General features: G+C 39.5%; 2 protein-coding genes and 2 long non-coding RNA genes across 12 annotated transcripts; 2 read left to right on the top strand and 2 right to left on the bottom strand.

The window, feature by feature from the left end:
- Nucleotides 1-850: 850 nt before the first annotated feature.
- LOC126910859 (uncharacterized) lies at nt 851-3603 on the bottom strand. Its single transcript, XR_007705439.1, has 3 exons — nt 3459-3603; nt 1639-1677; nt 851-1018 (listed from the first exon to the last, which is right to left on the bottom strand). It is a non-coding gene; the product is annotated as an uncharacterized LOC126910859 (long non-coding RNA).
- Nucleotides 3214-4506, top strand: LOC118266090 (uncharacterized). Of its 2 annotated transcripts, none has more exons than XM_050694756.1 (2): nt 3214-3428; nt 4002-4506. In XM_050694756.1, the coding sequence occupies exon 2, from the start codon at nt 4017-4019 to the stop codon at nt 4362-4364; it is 348 nt and encodes a 115-aa protein (XP_050550713.1). In that variant the 5' UTR covers nt 3214-3428; nt 4002-4016; the 3' UTR covers nt 4365-4506. The 2 variants fall into 2 exon arrangements, with proteins under 2 accessions (XP_050550713.1, XP_035435355.1); XM_035579462.2 differs by lacking the exon at nt 3214-3428 and adding an exon at nt 3511-3757.
- Nucleotides 4502-7755, bottom strand: LOC118266092 (uncharacterized). Of its 4 annotated transcripts, XR_007705435.1 has the most exons (5): nt 7528-7755; nt 6417-7112; nt 5856-5902; nt 5130-5385; nt 4502-5050 (listed from the first exon to the last, which is right to left on the bottom strand). It is a non-coding gene; the product is annotated as an uncharacterized LOC118266092 (long non-coding RNA). The 4 variants fall into 4 exon arrangements; XR_007705433.1 differs by lacking the exon at nt 5856-5902 and having other exon boundaries at nt 6301-7112; XR_007705434.1 differs by lacking the exon at nt 5856-5902.
- Nucleotides 7756-7971: 216 nt separating this feature from the next.
- LOC118266093 (uncharacterized) lies at nt 7972-23852 on the top strand. Of its 5 annotated transcripts, none has more exons than XM_035579467.2 (2): nt 7972-8649; nt 9783-10167. In XM_035579467.2, the coding sequence occupies exons 1-2, from the start codon at nt 8638-8640 to the stop codon at nt 10053-10055; spliced, it is 285 nt and encodes a 94-aa protein (XP_035435360.2). In that variant the 5' UTR covers nt 7972-8637; the 3' UTR covers nt 10056-10167. The 5 variants fall into 5 exon arrangements, with proteins under 5 accessions (XP_035435360.2, XP_050550723.1, XP_050550721.1 ...); XM_050694766.1 differs by lacking the exon at nt 9783-10167 and adding an exon at nt 23462-23852 and having other exon boundaries at nt 8235-8649; XM_050694764.1 differs by lacking the exon at nt 7972-8649 and adding an exon at nt 9109-9686.
- Nucleotides 23853-25941: the final 2089 nt, after the last annotated feature.

Below are 25941 nucleotides of genomic sequence, written 5' to 3'. Positions count from 1 at the left end.
ATAGGTACTACGTTTTGGTAAAACAAAAAAAAATATTGTTAATTCTGAACCATTCCAAGTTGCCAGCAAACAGGTGAATAACACGAAAACAGTACCTAATGATATGTAAATGCATGGGTGTAGGTGGCTGAGCTGCAATATACATACAGCTGTTATTATACACGAAGGCATAGCTCTAAGGTTTTCTTTTTGTACAAGGAAAGCGTTGTTTCACGTCGGTTTTCTGTGACGCCGTGGTATCACTCCAGTCGAGCCGGCCTATTAAGCATAGCTCTCCCTCACTTATCCTCCTTATTACCTCATGATGGTATTAGTCGTACTCGAGGTAAATCATAGAAATTCACTCTGTTGTACAATAACAATAACAATGACGAATTTTGCTGTACATATTTGGTTGGTGAACAAATTAACACATATACATTACCTGCTGTGATTTCTGAGAAGATCAATGACGAAAAATACATACATTAGTCGTCTCAAAGATCTTATCTTGTCTTATTAAGTATTGAGTGTTTCGATTTCCGAAATTTTCAATAGTATTAGTGTAATTGTATCAGTTGTTTGAGTATCGGATAGTAGTTTATTGCTAGTATAGGATAATTGAATAGTGGGTAAAGTACTGTAGAGCATCGTATCTCGGGTTTTACTGCTGTTTATATTTCATACTTCAGCTTATCAATCATTAATGTTTTTAACGATACTCGATGTACCTATTTTTTTTTGTAGTCTAACTTACATAGATATATTACTTATCGACTCAAGCTGAGCGTCGTCGAATATTAAGGCACCCGCTTCTTAAGCACAAGAGGTAGGTTTGAAATATGACAAGAATTAATGAGACTTCTCCAAGTGTTGTGTAAGTACTATCCAAGTTTATTTAGGCACCACTGATATACAGTGAAGGAAAACATCTTGAGAAAACGTCTTCAATGAGTGTGGTGATTAACCCAGTACTATAACAGCGACACGTTGACGATGAAGGAGTCTTCTCTGACCATGTATTTCGCATATTGGATTTCTGAAACACGTCATTTAAATATATTGATATAATACCTATTATTACTAAGTAAGTTTAAGTTGAAACATGTATATAGGGTAACTGGTAATTAGTGAACGATATTTAAACACACGATTGTACTCATGATTACAAATAACTTACCCATAGAGACTTTTTTTAAAACTAGTTAGTTTTATTTTTATCACAAACACAAAAAAAAATCTAAATTTAATTACCACGCGCTCATAAGTTCCAAAATACGTACTAGTCCTAAATAAAATACCTAGTAGTTAGGATAACGCGGGCGTGGGCAACAGCTGATCACGCGAAAGCACGCGCGCGTGCTATTTTGTTGTTTTATTATTGTTATAAAGGTAAAATTAATGAATATACAAAAAGTTTCTACGGGAAAGTAGTTTGTAATCATGAGTACAATCACGTGTTTAAATATCGTTCACTAATTACCAGTCACCCTATACATATATGTGAGTAGGTACTAACATGCAATCAGACTTGCGTGAATGCAAACTTCTAATATAAATGGGTGTCGGTGTAGTAGATTCATCATCTGGCATTGGCACCACTTTACACTTTTTATATCTAAAAATATTATGAGAACATAAAACACAAATGTTTATTACCCGTCATTTCCATTCAGATCATTCTGGGTTTCTCTGCCTCTAGAAAAAAATGTTTTAAATTGGTTTCCTCATAACTTTAAAACACACTCGAACCCTAGGGGATGAGGGTGAATTCTCATACAAGGGGCAGACATACTACTTTCGGCCCTTAATGCGGCAAGCACATTTGGTGCGGTCATATGTAAGATTTAGATTTATATTTCAGCCATGATCGTCCCACTGCAGGGCAAAGGCCTCCCTATCATCCCTCCACTCCTCTCTGTTTATAGCTTTTTGCGACCAATCCTTGCCATAGATGTCGAGTTCGTAGACCACATACGTCGCGGCAGGCCCAAAAGGAGGGATGGCGGGACGGCGGATGTGTATACACATTAAATACAAAATTGAGGTTATACGGAATTATTCTTTCAGATTGTCATAATATACCTATCCATTTTATAAACACAATGAGGACGATAAGGTATTATGAATTAATTGTTAAGGAATTCCAAGTACGGGAGCGCAGATCTACGTGAGACACAATGAGTTTTCTATTGTCTCATATACGTCATACACAGTGTAGAAGCGATCATGTCATTTCTCGTAAAAACAAGGAAATAAAACTCGTGCGCATCAATCAACTAAAATGCATATAATTTACGTAATATGTACTTAAATAATAATTTAATAATAGACGGTATTTTATATAAATATGGATATATATAATAGTTAATAAATAATATATAATATTTCATAACATAGAGTAGACAGATAATGTGTAAACAATCGTAGCTTAGGGATCTAAAGAAAACTAAAATTCACCCTCGGCCATAAAGGGACGAGAATACTCTATAATTAGGGGCATAATAGGCACATGAAATAGGTATTAAAGGCCGAGGGGCCGAGAGTGCACAAAAAAGTATTTTATAGCTCTATAAATAGAGGTCATAACATTAACTTGTAGGTACTAAAATGTGCAAAAAGGAAAACTTAATACTGATTTCACAACACGAAATTCTACCTGCGCACTTGGTGAATACTTACCTCTGAAACTTCTAGACTAAACTAAAGAAGCAGTTTACAATATAAAACAATTAAGATATAAAAATCAAATATTAAGAGTATCTACTAAAAGTGTATTCTAATAATAGTTGCTCCGCTAGGTCAAATCAATATCATACCACTTGTGACGTTACTAATTGAATTACTGGTTGCGACTGCTATTCTAACGTCTGTACATATACAGAGTGTAACAAAATAGCCATATACGTCAAGAAGCACTACAAGAATACAGGTTGAATAGAATCTGTACAGAAAGTTTCAGCTCAAAATACGTTTTAAAAAAAAATTGGTACCAAATACTTGGTGTCGCATGGTTCTTGATTTTAAATCATAAAAACTTATCACAACACTACAGGGGTCACTCGCTAATATTACGAAACATTTCTTCTGTAAATCTGATCGCCTAGTACCAGTATCTACCTAATTTTGATGTTCGGTTTCTGGAATTTTATGTATTGGAAAAACTTCGTTCCATGAAAACATGAGTTTAAAAAACCCTTCCCGTATCGTTTGTTATGTTATCTAGAAACCGTGCACTTGATATGTATACCCCCTTTTTGGTACACCGTGTATATGTGACCTTTATAGTATCCATGTATATGTTTTATTTAAGGTTGTAAGTATTGTTACGATACTGTATGTACGGAGAAAACAACACCTACTATTGTAATATCCTACTCATTGAACGCATTCACGAGTCTTGAACCTTAAAACGTCATCATTGCAGGAAAATATCGCTCAGCACTCAGGTAATTCCACAACGACTCACTCATACTCACATTACGTTTAACTTTTATGTGAAGCCCTGTTTTCCTTCGTCCTTTCTATAATGAAGTCGTGTTTGTTGTGAATAACTGTTTTGATCGTGAACTCTCAATAAATCCCAGTGACATCAGAGTCTAAAAGAGCCAACTTCCAACTGACATTAATTGAGTGCGACGCCGGGACCGCTCGCCGCGACTGTTCCAATCTAACCTCGTTTGCATCACTCGTCTCTCTACCAACGACGCGGATTAAAACGTGTATTTTTATAAAAATGACCCTCTATATTATTGGTTTTATCGTCGCTCTAGTATTGGTAAGTTGTAACTTTTTTTTTCTCATTCACAATCTAAATAATTCTCATAATTACCTCACATTAATAATCACATTAAATTAGTTAGCCAATAATTATTTATCATCACTACCATAACAATCGACGCCTTGCTAATATCGATACTGGTTGATAATATTTAAAATACAACATGGCGGCCTTACTGCGTCATTTTACCAAGAATTGGTTTTAAATGCTGATATGTAATATCGTTTTCCTTTCCTTGCAGGCAGCGTTCGTTATCATGTGGATAGCGTACTGCATGTTCATACGGGAGCGACACAAATCAGAGTTCTTCCATCATAATATTTCGGATCTTCAGCGGAAGAACTACATAATGGACCTAGAGCGGAACGAAGATGAAGTACCCACTAAGAAAGACATGGCTGTCGGTGTGTTCGTGTTACCATCACGACATAAGCAGAAGATCGAGGAGTACGATAAGCGACCTGATTACCCAGAGAGTCCTCCCCACACCAAGCATCATAGCACTGATAAGCTAATTGACATACTCGGCGACACTGCCGATGTACACTACAGAGATGGCATTTACGAAGTTGACTCACCCAGACTATGCGACACAGATGTATAACACATTGCACCACTTTATGTCATCTCCTTACTAGGTGTTCACAATACACAATTTGTTTATAACTAATCAATAAGCACGAGATTATATTTTTGTAAAAACTTTGTATGAAATATGTTAGTTACAATAAAACATTTAAATAAAATTATACTTTTATTTAGCACTTATATTATAAAAGTTTCAATAAACCTACGATTATAAAATTCGAAATGAGTATGAATGTTTTCATATGTGTACTTATTCTTGGGGCTGATAAATTGTTTAATTACTTGACTTACACGCTGTAGCATGTAAGTAGCACTGCATTGGCATCAGAGAATATTGTATTCGTAAATATATTTCGTAATTTAATTCCAAATAATCAAACAATTAGAATTACATCAATAATAATATTATTATGAACTGACTTGTACCGCTATACCAATAGAGTGTCAATACTTGTTCTTACGTAAGCACTAGTAGGTATTGCAAAGATCTGGTTATTTTGTGAAAGTCTTATACCCGTCTGTTAATTTGCCAATGACGCTCTTCTCCGTCGGCTTGAATACATGCACGACCGCGTCACCAGCGTCAGACAGGGTCTTCACGACCTCGCTCCACGCGTTCCTCATGGTGTCCATCACATCCCGCCTCGAGCGAAACACTTCCCTACGATCCGCGGGAACAGCCGACGCAACTACGATTACAAACTGCAACGATACAAAAACTAATCGTATTCAACAGTTCGTCGATATAACTAAAACAAATAAAATAGGCAAAAGTACTTACAAAACATAGGAGAATAGTCAGACGTAAATCCATAGTAAAATTTACAACGTTACTTCAATACAAGTTCCGTTTTGTCCCAATTGGCTATCAATAAATGTTTGGTAATAGTATAGTCGTCTATTACTACAAATACAACAATGGTTGTGCTGAGCGCTCAACGTACTAACTCCTACTGCTCACAAAGGATCAACAGGAAGGTCTGAATTCACTTTTGCACGCACGTGTGTCAGTGTAATCAGGCGGGCAGACAAATTTACTGGGGACAATAGAATGTGATGGACAAGGGCTACGCCAGAGATCGTCAAACTTATTTACAATCAAATGTTATTTACACTTCAGTTAATTTCATGTTATAATATATATTTATCAATGGCCCTTTCTCGTGAAAAAACTAAACAAGTAGCTACTTTGTTTAATATTCTTGCTACCTACGACCATGGAATACGTTTAAAGTATTTTATGCCTGTTATTTTTTATTTAAACAATTGATCGATACACCACCCTTATCGCAGTGATTGAATTATCGGTTGAACAAGCACATCGAATTGCAAATTAGTGACAAACGAATTTACTATCCTAATCAGTGTACCGAATTGACATTGAAAATTCAACCGTTAATCATAGGCAATGCTAACTACAAATTGCTAATGCCATACTTCGTATTAATTACATTGAATATTTCTCATGAAACGACTGCTTTCCAATTGGTGGTAAAACTACACTTACCACTACTACTGCATCTCATTGTGTGAGGGGTAGACTGACGACGAATTCTGTTTTGACGGTTTGAAAAATGATAATTTATTTTTTTGACTGGCTTTGAATTTCAGTTGAATCCACACATAAAATTTGAATCTCCCGGAAATGTATATCTCACAACAATTTTTGTCTCTCATAGATAGGTATTTATGCAATTGTTTTCACGGATATTATAAAAAACATCATGACAGTAACACTTTTTTTCTACCACAATAAATATAAGATTCTCTCTAATTGAGAAACCAGCAAAAACCGAAATGAAAAATAATATGAATTTATACCAATTTTTGAAGTTTTGGCCACCCTGGCCGCAACCTAAATTGAGTAATAGGCGTAAGCCGGAGGTGACACGCCGATCCCACTGAATCACATACTACAGTCAAATAAATGTATCATTCTTCTCAGTACTCACGCGTGATTTTTTTATTTACCACTCGTCCGAATAGTAGGAAGTAAATAAATTGCACTGACGTTCTTGTTATTATGAATCATGTCGTACTCGATGAACCGAACAATAGGTGTACCTACCTAAACACCTCTAATGAATCCCACGTAGGACCAATGTTTATACTAAACCCCAATTATTCAGTTGTGATTAAATTCCAAAACAAACTCAGCTTCTCAAAGTTAAAGAAGTTTACTTAAATATCCTTTAAAAATACCTAAATAATTATAATTCACAGAATAATTTCTTAGCACTCGCTACTAAAAAGCCGTCCGTTCGTACACATGATCACTTTTCACTTATAAAATTGTTTTCTATAAGTTTTGGACTTAGCGTTTCAATTATGCTTTTCCTGTCAATCAATCAATCTACTAGATTAGTTCTAGTGTCATTCAATCAACTGCAATAAACTTGTACTTGCAGTGCAATCTCGTTAGCAGATGTTTGTTTGTCCGTGGTCGTCGGTCGCACTGATACTTGGGCTACTCTGTGGTATACGAAATAGACATAATCAAGAAACTCCATGAGTCCTCTTCTTTGGTTTCCGCAGTTTATATGCGTGCTCTCATTTCTGTGTATCAGTCTTCTTAACCTGTTAATTTTCGCCAGCCTTTTTTAAAGAAGTTCCCGATGCCATCTCCAATGTCAATAAAAAAATGTTTTATGCTACTTCCTATACTTCCTACTCCGTCCTTGAACTTTTGCCATGGAGACTTTTGAAATGGTTTAGTTATTTCGCGAGGGACCTCTTGTGCTAGACACAACATTACGAATATGACCTGTGAAAATGAAAACATTTTAATTTAATATAAGTAATTGGTTAATTTCATTCATCAACCAATGTTGGATACGACATTTAACCGTGTATCCACACAGCAGTTTGTAGATCAACGTTTCCAAGTGTTGTTCGGCAACATCCGACAGCAAAAAGTTATTATTTTGTTAATATGGGAATCACATAACTTGCAGAAAGTTCCCTAATGTTACCGTTTATAATTTTTTTTGCTTCACAAAAGTTAACTACAGTGTGGATGCATGGTAATTAGTAATTTAAGTAAGTTGAGGCTGGCACCGCGCCTTTGATTCCTCTGGTGTTGCAGGTGTCCCTGGGCGGCGCAGATCGCTTACCATCAGGTGACCCTTCTGCTCGTTTGCCCCCTATTCCAAAAAAAAGCAAGACAAAAATAAAATTACCAATATTAACACGATCACACTTTTCCATCTCATCATTTTCTTAAATGATAGTTTTGACACTGACACTGATGATGATAATAAGCCCTAAAATTTTATTCTATTTGTTATTTGGTCACATCCATGGATGTCGTTTATGATTTATGTACTCCAATTTTAACCACGATGCACCATCAGCTATCAGCAATAATCATGAGATATAACACTGCGTACAACACTGTCTACTTTACGCCACTTCCATCTGCTTATTATTTAAAATTTAAAACGGAACAATCTGTATCGATAACCGTACGCACGAATGGTTTCATCGCAAAAGAAAATTGTGAGAAAAAGTATAACAATAATTTCGCCTGCGACAATATTATTATGGTGTAGGTAACTACAACAATTTCCATTGAATATTATGAGTCATCCATGGTGAGGTCCATGTTTAGGCATTTCACTTATTGTCAAATTACCATTATCATCAATGTTTATCAATTTCCTTCTATAGATACTACTAAATAAATAACAATAAAAATCAATTGTATTGTAATGTAATCAACTTGCATTGTCATTTTTAATACATTTTTGGAATACATGACACAGTCATTGCGGTGATTGTCTGCGTAGCAACGCTACCGAGAGTAGTTGTAGTCATTCAGATTGCTCGATATGCTACGGATGCGTGATACAGAAGTCGAAATGAAATATACAAAGATATTATTCTTAGTGCTGTTATATAAGTACCTTAAAAAGTTTCGACATGTAGGTATCAGGAAATTTCGGAGCTGCGGACTGCCTGGCGGGTTTACCGGGGCTCCGGCTTGAAAAGCAGGAGTAGGAACGGGGTGGTTTTTAGTCAGTTAAAGTCTGACACTCCCTCTCGCCGCGTATAAGGCGAAAGAAGTCATTGAATGACTTTCCCCCTTAAAAAAGGTAACAGGAAATTGTAGAGTCACTGACATCAAGTATGGTACCAACTGGTATGACGTGTAAATTGAAGTAAGTTTCTTATCAACATGTCAATTAGATCGCTAACCGCCTTCGTAAATTATTGTTATGTTCAAGAAAATAGATATGAATGTTATATAAATTCGCACACGAAGAACCTTCCTTACAGGACTCACCACAATGACTTTTAAGGTAAGAACTCATTTCATTTGGTATTAACCTCACACTAGTAACGTGATACAATTTTTTTCAAACTCTCACCGTTTGAAGAGGCCTTTATCGATACCTAGTTAATGTTACATCATTAGAATGAGCAGACAAATCGGTCAAAAACTATCAAAAAAGAGGGGAGACCGATTTGTCTGCTCATAAACATCCACCCGCATATACTCCAGTTCATCCGTGATTGGGCTCGCTGTCATTGCAGCCGTAAGGCCCCTCTTTGAGGAGTGGCTTGAGATGCGTCACGGCGTCTCCACCTACCGCCTGACGCAGGTGCTTACCGGACATGACATTTGGTAGGTTCCTGTTTCTGATTGGGCGGGAGGAAACGCCCGGGTGTCATCACTGCGAGGACCGCCGGGAGGACACGGTGGAGCATGGAGTGCCCTGCATGGGCTGAGCACCGGCGTGTCCTCTGAGATGTGGTCGGCGACGGCGACCTCTCGCGTTCGGCATTGGTTCAAACCATGGTGCGGAGCGAGGGGGACTAGGACGCCGTCTCTTCCTTCTGCTAAGCAGTCATGTCCTTAGCTAGCTAAGGAGGAGGCGGGGCGCGTGAGGGAATGAGCCTCCTCACGCCGTAACCGCCGCGAAAGACACTCCGGGCGTCGGGGATCGCGCGACGATCTCCGGCCACCGTAAGTGCGGGTCTGTGGACGGCAAGCTACTCTGCCTCGCTGCCCGACTAGAACCAGACCCGCACGTGTGACGCGTCGCGTTCTACGCGCGCCTCAAAGAGCCATCAGACCACCACAGATGGGCCCAGTAGGGCTGATGACTGATCCAGAGCTGCGGACTACCTAGCGGGTTTACTGGGGCTCCGGCTCGAAAAGCAGGAGTAGGAACGGGGTGGTTTTTAGTCAGTAGGAGTCTGACACTCCCTCTCGCCTCGCCCAAGACACGAGAAGTCATTGGATAATTTTCTCCCCTCAAAACAAAGTTCATCCGTGATCATGGCGCTTGCAACAGTGCCGAAATATCGGAAACTCATTAAACTAATAAACATGGTATATGTACTATATATCCCGTTTTAAGTTCTAATGATGTAACTAGTGACCATGTCAGTTTCAAAACTAGTAACGTTTTTCTGTAAATTTTTACAGGTAAACATATTGAGCGCTTTTCTCTTCGTCTGTTTGGTCGGGTCCATCCATTCAGCAAGAATTAAGCGGGATGATGATGTGTCCACAACACCTTCGGACCCTGCAACCAGCGAGACCCCACCACCCAGCAGCTCTTCCACCAAGTCTCCACTAGATGTGAGCGCCATATTTGATAACTTTGGCCAGATATTCCCAGCCAATAACTCTCCAAATTGGATGCAAGGTGCCAGTTCCTGGTTCAATAACTTACCCAACTGGTTTGGTGGTCAGTAACTTTATTTGTCAGATCTAAACATTTATTGAATTTTCATATATTGAAGAAGGTTGATTTGTACGTATTATATCCACCATACAAGGATTTCTTGTAATAAATAGTAAATGATAATTTGTTGTTTTATTAACTGATCACCTAATATGATATTTCCATGAAATTGATCTCAAATTGATCTTACGCCTTGGCTGAGGCGAGATTACTTTTAGACAGTAAGAGCCTAAAAGTAAGCCGGAGCCCCGGTGACCTGTTTGTTGTCCGCAGCTCCGGATCGGGCATCAGCCCTACTGGACCCCATCTATGGTGGTCTGGTTCTTTAAGGCGCGCGCCATTTTAATTTTTTTCCCCTTTAGCCACCGTGCAGCCCAATTTTTATTTTGTGTCTGGGTGCCATGTGTTTGTAAAATTGTAGGTTTTTAAACGCACCCACGACACAGAAAATAAACAGTGTGTGGGCAAAGTTCTTTTTTTAAGTAGTTTAGTAAAAAGTTTTAATTCGCCCCCCTTTTCTGTCCTACTTCAGCATCAGACCCATGATGATAATCATGCTACATTTACGTGTAAAGTTCTTATCAATACTAATAATTCAAGCCCAAACAAGGGCTCATTAGGTAAATTTTAGAGGAGTTTCCTCGAGTCGCCCTGTCTTCGGATCGACTCCACACCTTTAGCAAATTGTAGTGCTTTTAAATATTTAATAAAGAAAACGCACTAGGTGACCCTACATTTTTTAAATGTTGTTAAAGGTTTCTGGTTTGGTGACCACCTGTGAGGTATACCCTTTCTAACAAATAAATAAATATCTAAATCAATTCACGTGTCTTCGAATAATCAGTAAACAGTAATGTCTTGAGAAGTTCCTTAATTTGAGGTCCATTAAAAAAGTTTCTAAATGTTGTATTTAGTAGTTTGTGCGTTCAACGTGAACTAGGGGTCGAAAGTGGACGAGTTATGTCTGTGTTTGTATAAAAATCCACTTTCCACAAATACCAGGAAAATCCATTGCACTTATTTATGCGAAACCTTTACTGCAAAAATCAAAAACTATTTAAAAACTAACTTACAGCGTCTAAGAAATATTCCTCATTGGAGTCAAACTATTTTAGAGATGTAGCTTCGTTGTGGAATCTCTATTACTTATATTACGGAAAATGCTCTCAGGAATTGTTTGGTCTGGTACCTACCGCGTCTTTTCGCCATCGACCTACACGACAGCACTTCCATCCCCATCATATAGATGGTTGGCAGGCCACAACTATGCGTTTCTCAAAAAACTTTGAAACAAACTGTAGAATACAAACCGATACGACCTTCAAACCTTCAAAAAAAGAGCGTATTCCTTTTTGAAAAGCCGGCAACGCATCTGTGACTCCTCTGGTGTTGTGGGTGACTATGGGCGGCGCTGATCGCTTACCATCAGGTGATCCGTCTGCATGTCGTCATGACTATAATTATTATGCTTTTGTTGAACCGCAAATGGAATTATTTATCTTAAAAAGAATGAATGTACTCATATTCGAATAAACAACCGTAAGGATTTAGAAAACTTAAGAAAAAATATTGTGACGGTACGTACAATGTACACCCACTTTTCACAATTTATCTTGTAAGTCCCATGTATTGTGGTGAGCCTATTGCCATATACCGGGCACATTTTCAGACTCCGTGCTACTACTGAGAAATTTTCGAAAAACCGAAAAAAGCCCATTAGTACTTCGCCTGACCCGGGAATCGAACCCGGGACCCCTTGCCCAGCAGTCGCATTTGCAACCGCAGCCAGACGAGGCAGTCTATCGACATACTTATATACTTGACACGTATCATTATATTATGACCAAACTTATATAAAATCATTATAAATTGTGGCGTATGTGTAATATGTGTTATTCATCAGAATAACAAATATTACAGTTTTTTTTTATCATCCAAATCCGACCGGTAGTTTTTTTTGTGGATGGGTAACAAACATACATCCATCCTCACAAAATTTCGCATTTATAAAATTTGTAGGATTACTAGAATCCCACCCAAAACATAAATGTGAAAGGCTGCCAAGTTCGATAATATTGGAATGCTTCGCCTATAAAAGAAGTGAGATCTAAATAAGTACCAAGTTCCATACACAGACTTCAGTTAAAAATGATATAACAAGTTGGCAAGTTTTCACACACTTTGTTATAAACCTACTAAACGCAATGAGTCAAGTATATAATTTTCTATTAAAACTTGCCAAGTTATATCATTTTTAACTGAGGTCTGTGTATGGAACTTGGTACTTATTTAGATCTCACTTCTTTTATAGGCGAAGCATTCCAATATTATCGAACTTGGCAGCCTTTCACATTTATGTTTTGGGTGGGATTTCATTTTTTGTAATTTATTTTTGTAAGGTTATTTTCTTTTTTTCTTATTTTACTTTACTTTGACTAAATACAAACCTTCGTAACGAATTTTAGGTCGGTACGACCATTGGAAGATATAGATAATTTTTTTGTTTTAGTTCCTTAGGGGTATGAATTTACACCTTCATTATTTTTAAAACCGACTCACACTTGGCCATTTTCAGATTTTTTCCTTTACCTTGACCTAAAGACCTACCTCCATGCCAAATTTCAAGTCAATACGACCATTGGAAGTGGTCTATGTTTTTGATGAGTGAGTGAGTGAGTGAGTGAGTCAGTCAGTCAGTGAGTGTATAGTAAAAATAGCGATTTTCTGACGTCAATATCTCAAGATCTACAATAGGTACATTAATGAAATTTTGTATTTTAGATAAGTAAGTAGATCTCGACAGATACTAGAAATTTCATATGCGTAGATAAAATGGATTTTGAGTTATAGGTGGGTCGAACTTGGCTCGAAATGGTTCGTGTAATATAACCCACGGCCGGTGTGTCGGTTTTTTGCTCGAACTTGGCGGACACACTGCCGTGTGTCTAGATTGGAAGTTACAGCGAGATATTTACCATGATTTTCAATTTTAATGAGTTTCCGATATTTCGGCACTGTTGCAAGCGCCATGATCACGGATAAACATGGTAAATATCCCGAACTTCCAATTCTAGTGTTAGTGACTATGTCAGTTTAAAAACTTATATTTGTTGGATTACTTCTAAAAATCAATCATATTTGACCAAAATATGTGTACGGCACGGGATTACAAACCTCAAAATAAATAAACAAGAGAAAGCATTTATAAATATTTCTTGTTTATTATAATTCATTATTCTTATATTATTTATAACTATTAGGTAACCAGTACCAAATGATATAAGTAAAACGGTGTCAATAGCTTAACTAAACCACATTCCATTAAAAAAACGGCACATTAACGCACGATATAGGTACCAGGTATAAAATCACTCTTTAAAAATAGCGCTACCTCCCCTACTATAAATACGTGGACAGTTGTCCACATTTTATGTGTCACATTCTGAGCCCTTATAATCAATCGACACCTTTTTCTTGATTATATTATATCACTAGCTACTTCCGCGCGGTTTCACCCGCTTCTTTCGGCTCCTATTGGTTACAGCGAGATGTTTTATAACCTTCCTCGATAAATGCACTATCCAATACACAAAGAATTATTCAATTTGGACCCGTAGTTCCTGAGATTAGCGCGTTCAAACAAACAAACAAACAATCAAACAAACTCTTCAGCTTTATAATATTAGTATAGATTGGACATGTTATTTTATAAATATAATACAAAATAGTAAAAAATCCTTTGCATTTGAATTGCAATCTCGAGTGCATGGTTGTACATAATACAAACGTCATCAAGAAACTTCCGAAGTTCTGTCGTCTCATTCGTCCATATTCGTTTCATATCATCATTATTCATCAGGCTTTTTGCCTGTAACTTTTCTCCATGCGCCCACGAAAAAGTTTCCAATACTTTTAAAGAAGTTCAATATTTGATCTTTAATATTATTAAAATAATCTTTTACATCTTGTTTTACCTTGTTCACGTATTCTTTTGCCATTGCTCTCATCTGGTCTTTCAATTCATTCTCCACGCTTGAATCAGCTAGAGATAATTTAAAGAGCATAACCTGCAAATGCAATTGTTTTACTTTAATTATAAGAATGCTTTAATAAACTATTTTTATTTACTACTAAACGCCCACCACTCAATAGGAATGGGTGGGTAGATATTCTTATGCAGAATAAAACTTAGTATTTAAGACTCAGGTCAAATGTTTGTCAAGGTTTCGGTGTCATAGTGCATAGGTATATATGATATTTTTAAAAAGTCTTCCCAATGTAAGCAATCACACTGATCGTAGCACACTTATTTATAAAATGAACATTTCATTATTTACATCCCCACAACCTCTGTTAATACCTACTCAATGAAAAATTGCCACCCATCCAAAAACTAATCTCGGTACCTTAAAATCTAACGTATCTCAAATGTCGTTATTAAGAGGTGGGCCTAGACATTCGTTTCGCACTGACCTTTAAGATATAAAAAAATCAATTACCAAGATCAGCAACATAACAATACTCCATTTCTTCATTTCATTAAATGATCAGTTGACACTTGATGTCCCAGCTTTGAAATGTTATTTAGATTGTTGGTGATCAGCAGGAATCATGAGATATATACAACGCTGCACTGTCTAGTTCACGTCACTTCCATCTGCTGATAATTTAAAGTTTAACACGGAATAATCCATAATTTATCTATAACAAACAGCACGCACGAATGGTCTTGTCTCAAAAGGAAATCATATAGAAAATAATTAGCAATACTTTCGCTTACAATGAATTGAACTGACTCACCTATGTCGACTAATCTCAGTTATTGTCAAATAACTACGATCCTCCATGTTTATCCATTCCCTTCTGTACTACTAATAACTAAACAAATAACAATCAATTGTGATCAATTTAATTTGTCACTTTCAATACATTTTTGGAATCCATGGCACAGTCCTTGTGGTTGTTGTCGCATAGCAACGCCACCGAGTGCAGTTATAGTATTCATGGCAACAAGCTGCTCATATGTAAGAGCTCTTACCCCTCTCCAATCTCCGAATCCCCAATAATCCTCAAAATTTTAACCCCCAAAAGGCCGACAATGCACTTGTAACGTCACCGGTATTTCGGGTATGTGTCGGTGGTGTTTAGATGATCCCTCCTTGTTTGCCGGCTTATTTCCATCAAAAAACTTGCAGATATTCTTTTGCGCTGCATACTATTACACTGGCTATTTCTTCGGCAATTGCGGGTCTGCGGACGACAAGTAAGGGTAGCGTCGCCCGACCAGAACCAGACCCATTTGTATCTCAAAAAGCTATCAGACCATCACAGTAAACCGTACTTGGCTCCACCAAGTACGGTTTACCGGGGATCCGGCTCGAAAAGCAGGAGTAGGAACGGGGTGGTTTTTAGTCAATAAGAGTTCAAAACTCACTCTCGCCTCGCCAGAGGCGGGAAAAGCCATTGGATAATTTTCTCCCCTCAAAAAAAAAAAAGATTAGTAGGAGGATTGCGGGAATTGAGGGAGATTTATGTGGTTAGTGCCCGATGTTTCCTGCGCTGACGTATGAGCAACCACTTTCGTTACAATTGAAATGCAGAGAAATGGTCGTATTTATGCAGGTTGAAGACGAATCGAATGCAGTTATTCAGCTATTATACATTTACTTAACAGGAAATTAAAGTCACTGACATCAAATTAACTGGTATGACATGAAAATTGAAGTAAGTTTCTTATCAACATGTCAATTAGATAGCTAACTGCGTTCGTAAATTATTGTTATGTTCAAGAAAATAGATATGAATGTTATATAAATTCGCACACGAAGAACCTTCCTTACAGGACTCACCACAATGACTTTTAAGGTAAGAACTCATTTCACTTCGTATTTAGTTTAGTATTAACCTCACACTAGTAATTAACAGAAACCATGCATTTTTCTCTACAGTTTATAACATTCTCGTATATCTGTGAGCGTTTCTGGTTTCTGATAAATGGACCCTGGATTCTGAAAGGCTTATCATGCATAAATGAACTATTTAGCTGTTTTATTTCAGTACTTATTTGTTGCTTTTTTTTAAGAATTGAAAATCATCCAATGTCTTTTCCTGCCTTGGATAAGGCGAGAGGGAGTGTCTCTTACTGATTAAAAACCACCCCGTTCCTGATCCTGCTTTTCGAGCCAGAGTCCCGGTAATCCCGCTAGGTAGTCCGCAGTTTATTTGTGTTTCCTTCGGAACGATTTCATTTACAAAACATAGGGTGATGTTTAGTATTTAAACTTGCTAGAGTTGTATTGATGATATGTTCCTGTTAAAATATAGAAGTGGACTTTATATCTTCGACAATTCAATCGATATTTGATTGATACATTAATCAGAAACCAGGTGTTAAAATCGGCTCCTACTACACCCCACCTATCAATCACTATACAGCTTAAAAGCAGGGTTTATATTACAACATAATAAGTTGAGACAAACGTGCAAACAGGTGTACCCTGTTGGAAAATAAAAAATCTGTTGAACGTTACTCAGTGAAGAAAAATTGCCATTCATATGTACGGTAGGCGTAAGGAGCGAAATGAAACGGTTTACAGCTCAGAATATACTGCGTTTTTTAATGCAATATAATTAATTTATACACTATTAGGATTACAAAGATTGCTATATAGAAGAGACACTACACCTCCCTCCTGAAAAAAAAAGCAAAATGCTTAATACCGCGCTCATTTTTCTTGCATACAACATAATATAATTACTTAACTTACATTAATAATAATTGCTGTGTTATTTTTTTTTGCCCGCCATTAAACGAGATAAGTTAAAAATTGTATTACAAGACAAGATAGAAGGATACTGGATAAGACACCCCTATCTAAATACTCTCTTACGTCTCGTCCGCTCGCCTCGCTAGCAAAAACAGCCCATACTCACAAGACTGACTGAGTCCTGAGACTCGCTGTAGTTTTAATCCTCTTTCCGTGACTTTTAGCTGTCGCCCAGCTGTGTAATTCGTGTATTTTCGTCTCAATTACAAAAATAGCCTATAAACTATATCGAACAACAATCGATACCTAGTAAACGTTTTTCAGCAGATGATAATCCTTAACTAAATTGTTACAGGTAAACTTATTGAGCGCTTTTCTCTTCGTCTGTTTATTCGGGTCCATCCATTCAGCAAGAATTAAGCGGGACGATGATGATGTGTCCACAACACCTTCGGACCCTGCAACCAGCGAGACCCCACCACCCAGCAGCTCTTCCACCAAGTCTCCACTAGATGTGAGCGCCATATTTGATAACTTTGGCCAGATATTCCCAGCCAATAACTCTCCAAACTGGATGCAAGGTGCCAGTGCCTGGTTCAATAACTTACCCAACTGGTTTGGTGGTCAGTAACTTTATTTGTCAGATTTTCAAGCTTATTTTAAAATATTGATATTTCATAGATTGAATTGTACATGTTATATCTACCGTACAAGCATTTCTAGTAATAAATAGTAAATGATAATTTGTTGTTTTATTAAATCACATTTTGTTACATCTTTATAAAATTACCTTAAAATTAAAAGCAATAAAAGCATTAAAGTTCAGCTAAACCAAGAAAATACAGTAGTTTAGAAAATAGAAACTGCCGAGTTTTAAACGACGTTGTTCCCGTTCTCGGGATATAAATTCGAAAATCCTACGTCTTTGCTCTAAGATTTGTTACCAAACACGAAATACCTTTCCAAAGTCTGCCAAACAACTCAAAACTTGCTCGAAACCAAGATCTAACCTTGAATATAATTATGTAAATCTTTTAGCCACTCGACTAATAAGATGGGATCAAAGAAGTCTTGGAAAATTATAGCTACGTTGGATAATTTAATTTAAGAAGTTCCTAACTTATAAGTCCGACATATTATGTTATGTCGTCACATAACTGCTTAGACAATTTTGTCAGGAGTTGTCAAATAAAATGTTGTTTTCTGCTAAGTATGAGCAGAAAATCATCACTTATGGTGGTCGGAGATAGTCGCGTGATCCGACACACGGAGTGTCTCCTGGGACGGCAGGGGTCTGAGAAGGTTCGTTCCTCACACGCCCCGCCTCCTCCTTAGCTGGCATGACTGCTTCGCAGAAGGTGATGGCATTCCAGTGCCCCAGTAATGTCCGGTAAGCACCTGTGTCAGACGGTAGGTGAGGAGGCCATAGCGTCTCTCAAACTACTTCTCAAAGAGAGGACTGAACTGCGGATAATGCTGCAATGACAGCGGGCTTAGCCCTCGGATGCTACTCTATGAGTGCTACTACTCACCTAACCTCAAACTTATGAGTATTCCACCACACCTACCAATGACAAATAGATTGGGATACAGACCGGATAATACCGGTGTTACTTCATATTGCTTCAGATACATATAAGTATAGATAAACTCGTGCCGAGTCAAACGTTCCTTACTGCGATTTCTTTATTATTGTAGTTAATGTTAAATGGCTGCCCATCGAAAAATTTTTATACGTTAGTGTACCAAGGCCTCACCGAAAACCGGCGTGAAATGACGCTTGCGTTGTGTCGTTGTGTGAGTGAGGTTACCGGAGGCCCAATTCCCCCTTTCCCAAGCCCGATTCCCCAACAATCATTAATATCCTAACCCCCAAAAGGTTGGTAACGCACCTGTAACACCTCTAGTGTTTCAGGTGTGCATGAGCGGCGGCAATTGCATACCATCAGGTGATCTCGTCGAGGCGTCTGCTCATTTATCGGATTAATACATAAAAAAAAAATGATTTTTATTTTTTACATTAAAAATATATTTAAAAACATCAAGAAATAAACAAACAGTATTTTAATTTAATGTACTTAGGTATTCAATTTAATGTTGTCATTTTGGATGAATGTCTACGGGGGCTCCCATTTTATTAGTCACCAGGTGAAACTAGCTAGGTTTTCAAAAATACGGTAACTTCCTTAATGTATATGAATATTTGGATGCCTGACCTGGTAATATGTGAGGATCTCAAAAATATTTTATTATGTGTAATATTCCACTTTTCCAGCAAATAAAATTGATTTGCTTCATCCAGCTTCTTTTCATGATTTCATTATGTTTCATTCTTTGCCAAATTTGAAAAAGTTTCCAATACTACTAAAGAAACCCTTTATTGAATTTCCAATACCAGCAAAAATTTCGTTTATTTGTTCTTTTATCAAACCCATAATGTGATTCTGCACCTCTTTTTTCACGTCGTCCCCTTCACCTTGTCCTAGAGATAATTTTAAGGACATTACCTGCAATTTTAATTTTTTTACATTATAAGAATATTTTATTTAACTATTAAGTTTATGTTCACATATTCGGTTAACGAAGTCGTACTGGCTCACAGGTTAAATCGCCCGCTTCTCATGCATGCATGCCTTCTCCGGGTGAGAAGAGATCTTTCCTTAGCACTAAGCACTTATGTTTATTAGGATTAGCCTAAGTCCTAATGATCGTAGTACTTATGACCACTCAACCCATATTGCAATATAGTTACTATTTACTTAACACAATTAAATATACAAAATGTTATATGTTTTGCGGATCCGGAGCTGCGGACTACCTAGCGGGTTTACCGAGGCTCCGGTTCGAAAAGCAGGAGTAGGAACGGGGTTGTTTTTAGTCAGTAAGAGTCTGACACTCCCTCCCAAGGCGGGAGAAGTCATTAGAAGATTTTCCGGTTTAAAAAAACACTGATGACTTCAGGACATCGTAGGTTCTAAATAACAAACATTTGACCATATATTAATTCGTAACTATTGTTCCATTTAAAAAGCCCCATCCAAATAGTATATCTCATGTCGTTATTAAGGGGTGGGCCTTATTTTTTGAGGGGGGAAAGTCGACCAATCACTTTTCTCACCTTGGGCGAGGCGAGAGGGAGTGTTAGACTCTTACTGTCTAAAAACCACCCCGTTCCTACTCCTGATTTTCGAACCGGAGCCCCGGTAAACCCACTAGGTAGTCCGCAGCTCCGGATCAGGCATCAGCCCTACTGGGCCCCATCTGTGGTGGTCTGATGGCTCTTTAAGGCGCGTGCGGAACGCGACGCGCCGCACGCACGGGTCTGGTTCTGTTCGGGGGGTGAGCTACCCTTGCTCGCCGTCCGGAGGCCCGCACTTACGGTGGCCTGAGATCGTCTCGCGATCCCCGACGCCCGGAGTGTCTCTCGCGACGGCTGGGGCGTGAGGAGGTTTGTTCTCTCACGCGTCCCGCCTCCTCCTTAGCTAGCATGACTGCTTCGCAGAAGTAGGAGACGGCATCCCAGTCCCCCTCGCTCCGCACCATCATCCGTCGCCGACCACATCCCTGAGGACACGGCGGTGCCCAGCCCATGCAGGGCACACCGCGACCGTATGCTCCACCGTATCCTCCGGGCGGTCCTCGCAGTGATGACACCCGGGCGTTTCCTCCCGCCCAATCAGAAACAGGAACCTACCGAAACTCCCATGTCCGGTAAGCACCTGCGTCTGGTGGTAGGTGAGGACGCCGTGGCGCCTCTCAAGCCACTCCTCAAAGAGGGGACTTACCGCTGCAATGACAGCGAGCCCAGCCCTCGGTTGCGACAGTCGTTGCTGCCATTCCGCCATGAGATCGCGCCGGACCTCATCCCGCCACGCTCTTATCTGGCGCGGCAGTGGAGTTTCGCCCCGGCGACGCGCGTCGGCGTGCAAACTGAAGACGCGCGCGAGCACCTTCGCCTCCAAATCCCATGGCGGTAGTCCGGCAAGGAGGGTAGCCGCCTCTCCGGAGATCGTGCGATAAGGGGTGGGCCTAAACTCCATACATTTGTTTCGCACTGACCTTTAAGATATAAAAAAAAAACAATTACCAAGATCAGCAACATAACAATACTCCATTTCTTCATTTCATTAAATGATCAGTTGACACTTGATGTCCCAGCTTTGAAATGTTATTTAGATTGTTGGTGATCAGCAGGAATCATGAGATATATACAACGCTGCACTGTCTAGTTCACGTCACTTCCATCTGCTGATAATTTAAAGTTTAACACGGAATAATCTATAATTTATCTATAACAAACAGCACACACGAATGGTCTTGTCTCAAAAGGAAATCATATAGAAAAAAATTAACAATACTTTCGCTTACAATGAATTGAACTGACTCACCTATGTCGACTAATCTCAGTTATTGTCAAATAACTACGATCCTCCATGTTTATCCATTCCCATATCCCATAACAATCAATTGTTACCAATTTAATTTGTCACTTTCAATACATTTTTGGAATCCATGACACAATCCTTGTGGTTGTTGTCGCATAGCAACGCCACCGAGTGCAGTTATAGTATTCATGGCAACAAGCTGCTCATATGTAAGAGCTCTTACCCCTCTCCAATCTCCGAATCCCCAATAATCCTCAAATTTTTAACCCCCCAAAAGGCCGATAATGCACTTGTAACGTCACCGGTATTTCGGGTATGTGTCGGTGGTGTTTAGATGATCCGTTCTTGTTTGCCGGCTTATTTCCATCAAAAAACTTGCAGATATTCTTTTGCGCTGCATACTATTACACTGGCTATTTCTTCGGCAATTGCGGGTCTGCGGACGATAAGTTTAGTAAGGGTAGCTCGTCGCCCGACCAGAACCAGACCCATTTGTATCTCAAAAAGCTATCAGACCATCACAGTAAACCGTACTTGGCTCCACAAAGTACGGTTTACCGGGGCTCGGGCTCGAAAAGCAGGAGTAGTAACGGGGTGGTTTTTAGTCAATAAGAGTTCAACACTCACTCTCGCCTCGCCTGAGGCAGGAAAAGTCATTGGATCATTTTCTACCCTCAAAAAAAAAAAGAATAGTAGGAGAATTAGGAGAATTGAGGGAGATTAATGTGGTTAGTGCCCGTTGTTCCCTGCGCTGACGTATGAGCAACCACTTTAGTTACAATCGAAATGCAGAGACATGGTCGTATTTATGCAGGTTGAAGACGAATCGAATGCAGTTATTCAGCTATTATACATTTACTTAACAGGAAATTAAAGTCACTGACATCAAATTAACTGGTATGACATGAAAATTGAAGTAAGTTTCTTATCAACATGTCAATTAGATAGCTAACCGCCTTCATAAATTATTGTTATGTTCAAGAAAATAGATATGAATGTTATATAAATTCGCACACGATGTACCTTCCTTACAGGACTCACCACAATGACTTTTAAGGTAAGAACTGATTTCACTTCGTATTTAGTTTAGTATTAACCTCACACTAGTAATATAATTAACAGAAACCAAACATTTTTCTCTTCAGTTTAAAACGTTCTCATATATCTGTGAGCGTTTGTAGTTGCTGATAAATGGACCCTGGATTCTAATTAGCTTTTTTATTTTAATACTTATTTGTTACTTTTTTTAAGAATTGAAAATCATCCAATGTTTTTTCCTGCCTTCGATAAGGCGAGAGGGAGTGTCTCTTACTGACTCAGAGTCCCGGTAATCCCGCTAGGTAGTCCGCAGTTTATTTGCGTTTCCTTCGGAACGATTTCATTTACAAAACATAGGGTGACGTTTAGTATTTAAACTTGCTAGAGTTGTATTGATGATATATTCCTGTTAAAATATAGAAGTGGACTTTATATCTTCGAAAATTCAATCGATATTTGATTGATACATTAATCAGAAACCAGATGTTAATATCGGCTCCTACTACACCCCACCTATCAATCATCATACAGCTTAAAAGCAGGGTTTATATTACAACATAATAAGTTGAGACAAACGTGCAAACAGGTGTACCCTGTTGGAAAATAAAAAATCTGTTGTACGTAACACAGTGAAGAAAAATTGCCATTCATATGTAGTACGGTAGGCGTAAGGAGTGAAATGAAACGGTTAACAGCTCAGAATATACTGCGTTTTTAATGTAATATAATTAATTTATACACTTTTAGGATTACAAAGATTACGATATAGAAGAGACACTACACCTCCCTCCTGAAAAAAAAGGAAAATGCTTAATACATTAGCATTTTTCTTGCATACAACATAATATAATTACTTAACTTACATTAATAATAATTGCTGTGTTATTTAACTTTCCTCGCCATTAAACGACATAAGTTGAAAACAGTATTACAAGACAAGATAGAAGGATACTGGATAAGACACCCCATCTAAATACTGTCTCGCATCTCGTCCGCTCGCCTCGCTATCAAAAACAGCCCATACTCACAAGACTGACTGAGTCCTGAGACTCGCTGTAGTTTTAATCCTCTTTCCGTGACTTTTAGCTGTAAGACATCGCCCAGCTGTGTAATTCGTGTATTTTCGTGTCAATTACAATAATAGTCTAATAAACTATATCAAACAACAATCGATACCTAGTAAACGTTTTTCAGCAGATGATATCATCCTTATCTAAATTGTTACAGGTAAACATATTGAGCACTTTTCTCTTCGTCTGTTTGGTCGGGTCCATCCATTCAGCAAGAATTAAGCGGGATGACGATGATGCGTCCACAACACCTTCGGACCCTGCAACCAGCGAGACCCCACCACCCAGCAGCTCTTCCACCAAGTCTCCACTAGATGTGAGCGCCATATTTGATAACTTTGGCCAGATATTCCCAGCCAATAACTCTCCAAACTGGATGCAAGGTGCCAGTGCCTGGTTCAATAACTTACCCAACTGGTTTGGTGGTCAGTAACTTTATTTGACAGATCTTCAAGCTTATTGTCAAAAAATATTAATATTTCATAGATTGAATTGTACATGTTATATCTACCGTACAAGGATTTCTAGTAATAAATAGTAAATGATAATTTGTTGTTTTATTATAAAATTACCTTAAAATTAAAAGCAATAAATATGTTCATAAAGTTCAGCTAAACCAAGAAAATACAGTAGTTTAGAAAATAGAAACTGCCGAGTTTTAAACGACGTTGTTCCCGTTCTCGGGATAAAAATTCGAAAATCCTACGTCTTTGCTCTAAGATTTGTTACCAAACACGAAATACCTTTCCAAAGTCTGAACAACTCAAAACTTGCTCGAAACCAAGATCTAACCTTGAATATAATTATGTAAATCATTTAGCCTCGACTAATAAGATGGGATCAAAGAAGTCTTGGATAATTATAGCTACATTGGATAATTTAATATAAGAAGTTCCTAACTTATAAGTCCGACATATTATGTTATGTCGTCACATAACTGCTTAGACATTTTTGTCAGGAGTTGTCAAATAAAATTTTGTGGTCTGCTAAGTATGAGCAGAAAATCATCACTTATGGTGGCCGGAGATAGTCGCGTGATCCGACGCACGGAGTGTCTCCTGGGACGGCTGGGATCTGAGAAGGTTCGTTCCTCACACGCCCCGCCTCCTCCTTAGCTGGCATGACTGCTTCGCAGACGGAGATTGCATTCCAGTGCCCCAGTAATCCGGTAAGCACCTGCGTCAGACGGTAGGTGAGGAGGCCGTAGCGTCTCTCAAGCTACTTCTCAAAGAGAGGACTGAACTGCGGATAATGCTGCAATGACAGCGGGCTTAGCCCTCGGATGCTACTCTTCGAGTGCTGCTACTTACCTAAACTCAATGAGTATCCCACCACACCTACCAATGACAAATAGATTGGGATACAGACCGCAAAATACTTAATATTGCTTCAGATACATATACATATAAGTATAGATAAACTCGTGCCAAGTCAAACGTTCCTTACTGCGATTTCTTTATTATTATAGTTAATGTTAAATGGCTGGCCATTGAAAAATTTTTATACGTTAGTGTACCAAGGCCTCACCGAAAACCGACGTGAAATGAGCCTTACGTTGTGTTTCGTTGCGTGAGTGAGGTTACCGGAGGCCCAATTCCGCCTTTTCCAAGTCCGATTCCCCAACAATCATTAATATCCTAACCCCCAAAAGGTTACCTCCGGACGGGTCCCAAATAACGGCAGGAGGGGTTACCATCGGCGTCGAGACGACGATGAAGTACCTAGGACTCGTCCTCGACAGTCGATGGAACTTCGTGGAGCATTTCCGACGTTTGGCTCCTAAGTTGGAACAGACGGGGGCTGCGCTTAAGCGGCTCCTGCCTAACCTCGGGGGCCAAACGCCTCCTGCCGGAGGTTGTACGCGGGGATCGTGCGATCCATGGCCCTCTACGGAGCCCCTGTGTGGGCGCCGAACCTGATGCGGCGGCCAGCTCGGGCGCTGCTCACGTCCCAGAGGGTCATGGCCATTCGAGTGATCCGCGGATATCGCACGATCTCCGGAGAGGCGGCCAACCTCCTTGCCGGACTCCCGCCGTGGGATTTGGAGGCGAAGGTGCTCGCGCGCGTCTTTAGTTTGCGCGCCGACGCGCGTCGCCGGGGCGAAACTCCACTGCCGCGCCAGATTAATGCGTGGCGGGATGAGCTCCGGCGCGATCTCATGGCGGAATGGCAGCAGCGACTGTCGCAACCAAGGGCTGGGCTCGCTGTCATTGCAGCGGTAAGTCCCCTCTTTGAGGAGTGGCTAGAGAGGCGCCACGGCGTCCTCACCTACCGCCTGACGCAGGTGCTTACCGGACATGGAAGCTTCGGTAGGTTCCTGTTTCTGATTGGGCGGGAGGAAACGCCCGGGTGTCATCACTGCGAAGACCGCCCGGAGGACACGGTGGAACATACGCTTGCGGTCTGCCCTGCGTGGGCTGAGCACCGCCGTGTCCTCAGGGATGTGGTCGGCGACGGCGCCCTCTCGCGTCCGGCACTGATACAAGCCATGGTGCGGAGCGAGGGGGACTGGGATGCCGTCTCCTCCTTCTGCGAAGCAGTCATGCTAGCTAAGGAGGAGGCGGGGCGCGTGAGAGAACGAACCTCCTCACGCCCCAGCCGTCGCGAGAGACACTCCGGGCGTCGGGGATCGCGCGA

Source organism: Spodoptera frugiperda, chromosome 7 (genome assembly GCF_023101765.2).
Source record: "Spodoptera frugiperda isolate SF20-4 chromosome 7, AGI-APGP_CSIRO_Sfru_2.0, whole genome shotgun sequence".
In the NCBI taxonomy this organism is placed as follows: Eukaryota; Metazoa; Arthropoda; class Insecta; order Lepidoptera; family Noctuidae; genus Spodoptera; species Spodoptera frugiperda.
Note: the sequence above shows the minus strand (reverse complement) of the source record. Positions and strands in the feature narration are given on the sequence as shown.

Coding starts and splice junctions, on each gene's coding strand:
- LOC118266090 (XM_035579462.2), top strand. CDS start 3,716: ATGACCCTCTATATTATTGGTTTTATCGTCGCTCTAGTATTG. Junction 3,758..4,001: donor TTATCGTCGCTCTAGTATTG/GTAAGTTGTAAC, acceptor CTTTCCTTGCAG/GCAGCGTTCGTTATCATGTG.
- LOC118266093 (XM_050694764.1), top strand. CDS start 9,633: ATGGCGCTTGCAACAGTGCCGAAATATCGGAAACTCATTAAACTAATA. Junction 9,687..9,782: donor TCATTAAACTAATAAACATG/GTATATGTACTA, acceptor AAATTTTTACAG/GTAAACATATTGAGCGCTTT.